Source organism: Scleropages formosus, chromosome 24, assembly GCF_900964775.1.
Source record: "Scleropages formosus chromosome 24, fSclFor1.1, whole genome shotgun sequence".
NCBI lineage: Eukaryota > Metazoa > Chordata > Actinopteri > Osteoglossiformes > Osteoglossidae > Scleropages > Scleropages formosus.
This window is the reverse complement of record NC_041829.1, coordinates 9,983,919-9,991,028: the sequence shown is the minus strand read 5'-3', so window position 1 is coordinate 9,991,028 and position 7,110 is coordinate 9,983,919. Positions and strand designations below refer to the sequence as shown.

At 52.5% G+C, this 7,110-nt stretch overlaps 1 protein-coding gene across 1 annotated transcript; it reads left to right on the top strand.

Annotated features, from left to right (window-relative positions):
* Positions 1–3,639: 3,639 nt before the first annotated feature.
* On the top strand, positions 3,640–6,197 carry LOC108936481 (potassium channel subfamily K member 15-like). The gene is made up of 2 exons (XM_029248889.1): positions 3,640–4,242; positions 5,009–6,197. The coding sequence occupies exons 1-2, from the start codon at positions 3,699–3,701 to the stop codon at positions 5,914–5,916; spliced, it is 1,452 nt and encodes a 483-aa protein (XP_029104722.1). The 5' UTR covers positions 3,640–3,698; the 3' UTR covers positions 5,917–6,197.
* Positions 6,198–7,110: the final 913 nt, after the last annotated feature.

Sequence of the window (7,110 nt, the reverse complement as noted above, 5' to 3'; positions counted from 1 at the left end):
TGTTAGTGAGACCCACCCCCCACTTGTGGACTTAAAATGACACGCTGTGAAACTGTCACTGGAGAGCACAGCCCCTGATCACTATACCGTCCTTATCCTATAGGATGTTGGGTCAGATCTCCCAGGCTGCACCTATACAGTTTGAACTAGAGCATACACACTTCATAGGTATGTGAACGGTGGACATCAGAGAAGCTGGAGAGGAGAAACATGGACTCCTTCAAACTGTGGTACTGTAGGACATTGTGGACGGTAAAGAAAATAATCAGCTGGACGTTGGATCAAATCAAACCGGAACTGTCACTGGAAGCACAGATGATGAGACTGAGGCAGACACACCACAAGAAGTTTGGATTCCCTGAAAAAAGGTGGCGATGATGGAGAAGACGGAGGGACTCGACCACAGCGGCAGTGGACACGCTCCCTTCAGCGCTGAGGATGCCAGGATACATGTATATATTTACTGAGAGCTGATGGCACTTAACAACAAAAGTATTTACAGAGTCCTGTACATGTGGTTGTCAAGGTAACCGGAGTTATATTTGGGGAGAAAAATGTCTTTGTTGGGGTAGCTTGAGGGCTGAAAAATCCAGATCATGGAGGTTTTCATCCACTGCTCACTACGAATTGGATTTGTGGTCCCAATGGCCTGTGCAGTGTGTGTGTGTCCTGTGACAGCTGCTGTCCTGTCTGGGACGGGACCCACACACCACCTGACCATACTCACAGCTTCCACGCTGTTCAAACCGGGCGCCGTGCCCCACGCAGCCTCAAGGGACAGGCTCGAGGAAGCGAGGCAAACTCCATCGCCATGGCAACACGTGGGCGTGGCATGGTGGGGAAGAGGACCAGCAGAGCGCAGAGCAGACGTGGGGGCGGCGGCTGATCCGAGCTCAGGAGACAATTAGAGAAGCGGAAGACCATTTCTCACTCGAGCGTGTTGATACCCGTAGAGACGGAGGCTGTGAGACACCAGCAGAGCTCGGCCCCACCATGGTCCGATAGGGCAACTGCTCCGGCCCTTTGAAACGCGTCCCTTCACCACGTTCACTCCTATTTGTGTATTCCTCCACGGAGACTTACATACAGCGTGACCTTTGTACTTTGAGTTACCCATTTATGTACAGCAGGGTCATTTTACTGTTTCAGATCAGTGCAAGTACCTTGATCAAGGGTACTGCGCAGGAGGTAGGATTCAAACTCAGGAACTTCTGATTTCAAGGTGAAATCTCTAGCCATTAGGCCAATAATTACCCTTTTGTGGGGTATTTTTTGAGGAAGCATTACCGTATTTCGTAGCGGCATGTTGAACTCAGAGGGTGACACTGCTGCAAACGGTGGTTAATGGTTCACTCATATGCGCTCTTCCTGTACCGCGGTAATCACTGCTCTGCAATTTGCTGATCTCCACTTGGGCTGGACTGCTAGAGCTGGTCGAGTTCATTCCTCCAGACCTCTGACCATAATCACAAGGGGCATGGCGAACAGAAGAAGTGGGGGGGTATGGTCTGGGGACAACAAGGGGGTGTGGTTTGAGAGGACATGTGGAAGGGACACGGCCAAGAAAAACTAAGGAGGTCTGTGGTTGGGGGTGGTGGTCGCTGTGAGGGGTGAGGCAAAGGGGAGGTGTGGATGGAATGTGGTTAAAGAGAGCATCCATTGCAGTTCCTGTTTATGCTACCAGCTCACCTCTGTGAGTTGCCCTCATCATCAGATGGTTGCAGGTTTGAATCCCAGTCATCCAAGAGGAGGTTTAACTGAGCTGTGTAGGTAGGTAAGCTATGCAAATAGGATGAAGGAGTCTTCTGTGCAAATGAAGCCCCGTCTGGAAAGTGACACTTCAAAGACAGCAGCTCCTAATCCACTCACACAGTCACATACACAGTAAAGCACACACACACACACAGACAGAAAGTTTTTTTTCCATCTTTAACGTGTTTTAGGAATGCAATGAGATCAGAACTTCGGTCTAGACTCCAGAGGGGCAGAATCAGTGTAAAACAGCACAACGGTGTGGTATTCCTATACTGTACATCTCAGCTTACTGTGTATGGGGGATAGTTCTAGAACACGGATGGAGCAGGGGTTGTTTCCCAAAGAGAAAACGGTTCTGACAAAAGCAGTCAGTGTAGGGTTCTGAAGGGGGTGTGGTGGCGCAGTGGGTTGGACCACAGTTCTGCTCTCTGGTGGGTCTGGGGTTCGAGTCCCGCTTGGGGTGCCTTGCGACGGACTGGCGTCCCGTCCCGGGTGTGTCCCCTCCCCCTCCGGCCTTGTGCCCTGTGTTGCCGGGTAGGCTCTGGTTCCCTGTGACCCTGTATGGGACAAGCGGTTCTGAAAATGTGTGTGTGTGTGGGGTTTTTGTTAATGATCCGGTCTCTTTGCGGCTCCAGTACTGGACTGGTTTGGTACCTGAACCTCAGACCGCAGCTAGACGCTTGGGCCGCTTTTTGGACCGCACTTCCTGTTCAAACAGCTGGAGATGTTTCTTTCCCAAGGAATGAAACCACTGATGATGAAGCTGGTGATGGATGATGCCCATGAAGTGTCTGAAAACTGACATTTTGGGCTCCTGCAGGCTATTTGAAGTGTATTTGACTGCGCGTTTTATATGCAAGCTAAAGCAAACTCCTGAAGGCACATAAACCTTGAAGGGATTTTGCATGACGCTGACACGTGGGGGCAGCAGGCGGGACTTGGACCTTTTTTCACGTAACTGAGACGCTTCACGTTACGAGACGCTGCAGGGGTCGTTTTAAAAGCCCTCCTTAGAAGACGGAGAACGTGTGAAACACGTGGGCAGGTAGAGACACTCCCGTCATTTGTCATACACCCGACGTCGTTCCCCGGCGTCTTGCGCTGTTCCGGCGACACGTGCTGCGCGGGTGCGCGCTTCAGAGAGCGGCGGCGCGCCGCACTGTCACAGCTGGAGCGGAGAAGGCGAAGGAAAGCAGGTTTCCGGGCCGTTTGTTCGCAGATGTGCTTTTCGGCTTGCGCGGGTACATCGAGACACTTGTCATTTTTTACATATTAAGGGATCTTTTATTTTACTTTGTTCCAGTAGCACTCCGACGGCGGCGGTGCTGGAATGTGAGCGTTTTAATTTGGATCAGAACCGCGGCGTTCAGGAAGAACCGTACCGTACGCACTGCCGCTGTTTAACGGGATCTTAGCGGTCCGCGCGCTGGGCTCAAGCGTCTCGGGGACCGCATGAGCTCGGAGCACTGATGATAATCAATGACTTTTAATGATGGGATCTGAGAGGATCAGCGAGGGCGCGGAATCTCCTCTCATGATGTATCTTGTCCCCCGGGGGGGGTCCGATACACAGGTAACTCGGGTGAGAGATGATGAGGATGAAGAGGAGTGAAGAGCAGAACCCGCGCCGCAGAACCTCGATGCCCAGGGGAAGGTGTTCATGGTACCTGGAAACACGTGATCATCCGGAGGATTGAGATCAAACCCCGGGGCGGGATCTGGCAGGTGGGACGGGAGGTGCGTGGGCACATAGAAACTCTCTCATATATATATATATATATATATACACACACACACACACACGTGTATGTGTGTGTAAATAGCAGGTTCTTCAGCTTCTCTGGGCCACGGTCCCCTTTAATAATCTGCAGAAATATCCCCCGAAATATGTCCAAAAATGAAATATTTACTGCACCGATCGTCGGTTTCTGTCGTATGCAGTTATGACCCATCCATCATGGATTCCATGTAATGTTTTTATTAAATGTCAACTTTTATTTAGTTGTTCGGTCGGCGTCACTGTCAAAGGCAGCCTTGCGCTTGGCGGACCCCCGAAGCCCATCCTGATCCTCGGTCCCCAGAGAAGTGACACATCGGAGACTTTTTGTTCTTCTCCTGCAGCGTCTTTGCATCGTGGCTGCGACGAGCTCCACCGCCTCGTGCTGCTCCACGCGCCGCACCTGTCCCGCCGCAACCCTCCCGCCATGCGCCGACAGGGCGCGCGCACCCTCGCGCTCATCCTCTGCATGTTCTCGTACCTACTGGTGGGCGCCGCCGTGTTCGACGCGCTGGAGTCCGAGTCGGAGAGCTCCCGCAGGCGCGTCCTGGAGCGGCAGCGCGACGAGATGAAGAGGCGCTACGGCCTGTCGGACGAGGACTACCGCGAGGTGGAGCGCGTGGCGCTGCTCGCGGAGCCGCACCGCGCCGGCAGGCAGTGGAAGTTCGCGGGCTCCTTCTACTTCGCCATCACGGTCATCACCACCATAGGCAAGTTCTCGCGTTCGTGGCACGCACGCGCGCGCCCACGTGGCCGCAGGCAGGAAGCGGCTGCTGATCGCTGTGGTTGCAGGAGGAGTAGCGGAGCTGTTCGCCTTCGTGTTCGGGTCGTTCCTGTGGCCAGAGTACTACTACTACTACTACTACTAATAATAATAATAATAATGTTCAGCGTTCTTTCGGGACTGTTTACCGGTGTAAAGGCGCCCTTTTCTGCTCGAGCTGGGAACACTCAGCTTTCCCACTTTTACCGGGGGCGCTTTTCTAAACAGAGAAGCACGTGATATGTTGCGTAACGGCGGAGTCCCTTTTGTGGTGCGGACTGGGGTTTAATAAGCTGGGGACCTTAAACTAGGATGTGGTTAAGGACCTCAGCTAGGGGTTAAAGGAGGAAAACCTCATGAAGCCGCAGAGGTTCGAGCCGTCACCCTCTAACAACCAGCAGGATCCTGGTTCGGATCCTGGTTCGAATCCTACCTCCTGCTGCCTTCGATCGAGATACTTACTGCGTACTGATACAGTAAAGTACTACCGTGCTGTACAAACGGGTAAATCAACATACGTTGCTTAGTGTACACGCTTCAAGAAAAGATGCCCGTTATCAGCACATAGCAGATATTGTCTTGCACTTTGCCGTGGTAAGTTGAATTGCACCGTGTCTGTCCTTGGCCTTACCTGCACGCGAGGACCACGGTACGGGAGCTGGAGTCTGTGCCGGGTACTCGAGGTAAAGCTGCGGTCCGCTCTGCTTTTCCAGGTTACGGGCACGCGGCGCCGGGCACCGATGCCGGGAAGGTGTTCTGCATGTTCTACGCGGTGCTGGGCATCCCGTTGACGCTGGTCATGTTCCAGAGCCTCGGCGAGAGGCTGAACGCCGCCGTGCGCTACCTGCTGTGCCGCCTCAAGGCGACCCTCGGCTTCCGGCACACCGACGTCTCCACGGGCAACATGGTGCTCGTCGGCTTCCTGTCCTGCCTGGGGACGCTGTGCGTAGGCGCCGCCGCCTTCTCCCGCTTCGAGGGCTGGACCTTCTTCCACGCCTACTACTACTGCTTCATCACGCTCACCACCATCGGCTTCGGGGACTTTGTGGCCCTGCAGAAGAAGGAGGACCTGCAGGAGAAGACTCTCTACGTGGCTTTCAGCTTCATGTACATCTTGCTGGGGCTCACGGTCATCGGGGCCTTCCTCAACCTGGTGGTGCTGCGGTTCCTCACCGTGAGCGCGGAGGACGGGTACCGTGATGGGGCCCGAGGGCAGGGGCGGGTCTCGGTGGCAGGATGGGTAGGATCGCTGGGACGAGGGGAGGACGGGCGCAGCAGCAGCAGCAACCTTTTTCTGCCTACGGAGGAAGGCGCGAGTCGCCTGAACCTCCTTCTGCCCTCAGCGGCTGAGGAGCAGCTCGCCCCCTCCGAGTCCTGCCCCTACACCCAAGGACGTCGCATCCGCTTCCTCTGCCCTTGCATGTGCGGGGGCTCCGTTCTGTCGTGCCGTGACCACCAGGGCGGCGCCGTATACCACAACTGTGGCGCGTTCGGGATGAACGGCGCCGGTTCCTGGAGCTCCCGGGAGCCCACGGCACAGTCGTCCCCCGTCAGCGGCTCCCTTTCTCCGGCGCGGGGGAGCTTCCAGGGCCTCCACGGCATGCGCCGCAAGTCCATGTAGAGTGTGCGCCGTGCGCTGCGAGTGTTGAAACTGCACAAGTTTCTGGCACGGGGCTCCGCACAAAGCCCGGATGAGAGGCATGTCCAAGCGGACAGAGCGACACGCCTGGGAGCAAAGTAAAGATGTTACCTTTGGTGACTGAGTTACTGCTACTGCCACTGGTGTAACACACATGTTGATCTTACAGTTTAAGGCAACACAGATACAGTGAGAGCATAACAATTATCAAATAAATTTAATGAAGATGGACCCAAGGTTAATGATATTTATTAGAATTTATACACGCACAGTTTTTACTCTCTTTTTCCTGATGGGCTGAGATTTTGTATACTTGATTGTTTTACGAGACACTGAGACGTTGTGTTAAACTCTTCACTACTTTACTACATTTGCTTAATTAGCATGAATTATTCAAAAGTACGAATCTGTTGTGAACTGACCACGGTGCGGTTGCATGTGATAGTTTATTATTTCTGTTCCCTCAGTTTTTCATAATGAGATCAAAGGGTTTTACCTTCAGATGTTCTTAAATGATGATAATTACTTTGATTTGTATTGATAAACGTGTCTGTAAACAAAACATAAGTGATTTCAATCTTGTGCAGCTTAAAGGCGTTCCGGCCTTCCATGTGGGCACTAAATAGCGTCTCCGTCCTGCAGCCCCACGTGGCATCGACTCCTCCGCTTACACGCTCTACTGGCCCGAAAGTCTGTTCATAACTCCGTTTGTTCGTAGCTCAAAAGTCACTTTTATCGTCAAAAGCGGAATAATGCAGCCGTCCCTCCGCTTAGTACCAGTTCTGCGAGGGAGCTGTAATAAATAAAAATACTCTCCCGAAACATTTGAAAATGGATTAGAAAATGCAATTAAAGCAGGAAATGTTTGTATCTTTGAAAATTCATAGCTAAAATGTTTGTAACTTGAGGAGCCAGAGCAGTCCCTTTTCTGCAATTGTGCATGAGACATCTGTGCAAGTATTTTAGTCCTAAATTGTAGAATGAGTTTATTTGCACTTTTTTGCATGAACCTATCTCTATGAGGAGGAACTCTTGTTTCCCATGCAGTTTACACCCTCAACTGGGACTCGATGGTGTGTGTGAGGGGGTGGTTTAAGACCCTTTAGCACACACTTGGTAGCACAGGTCATTTTGTCGTTGTAGATATTAATGCTTTAAGAACAATTTGCTCATGTT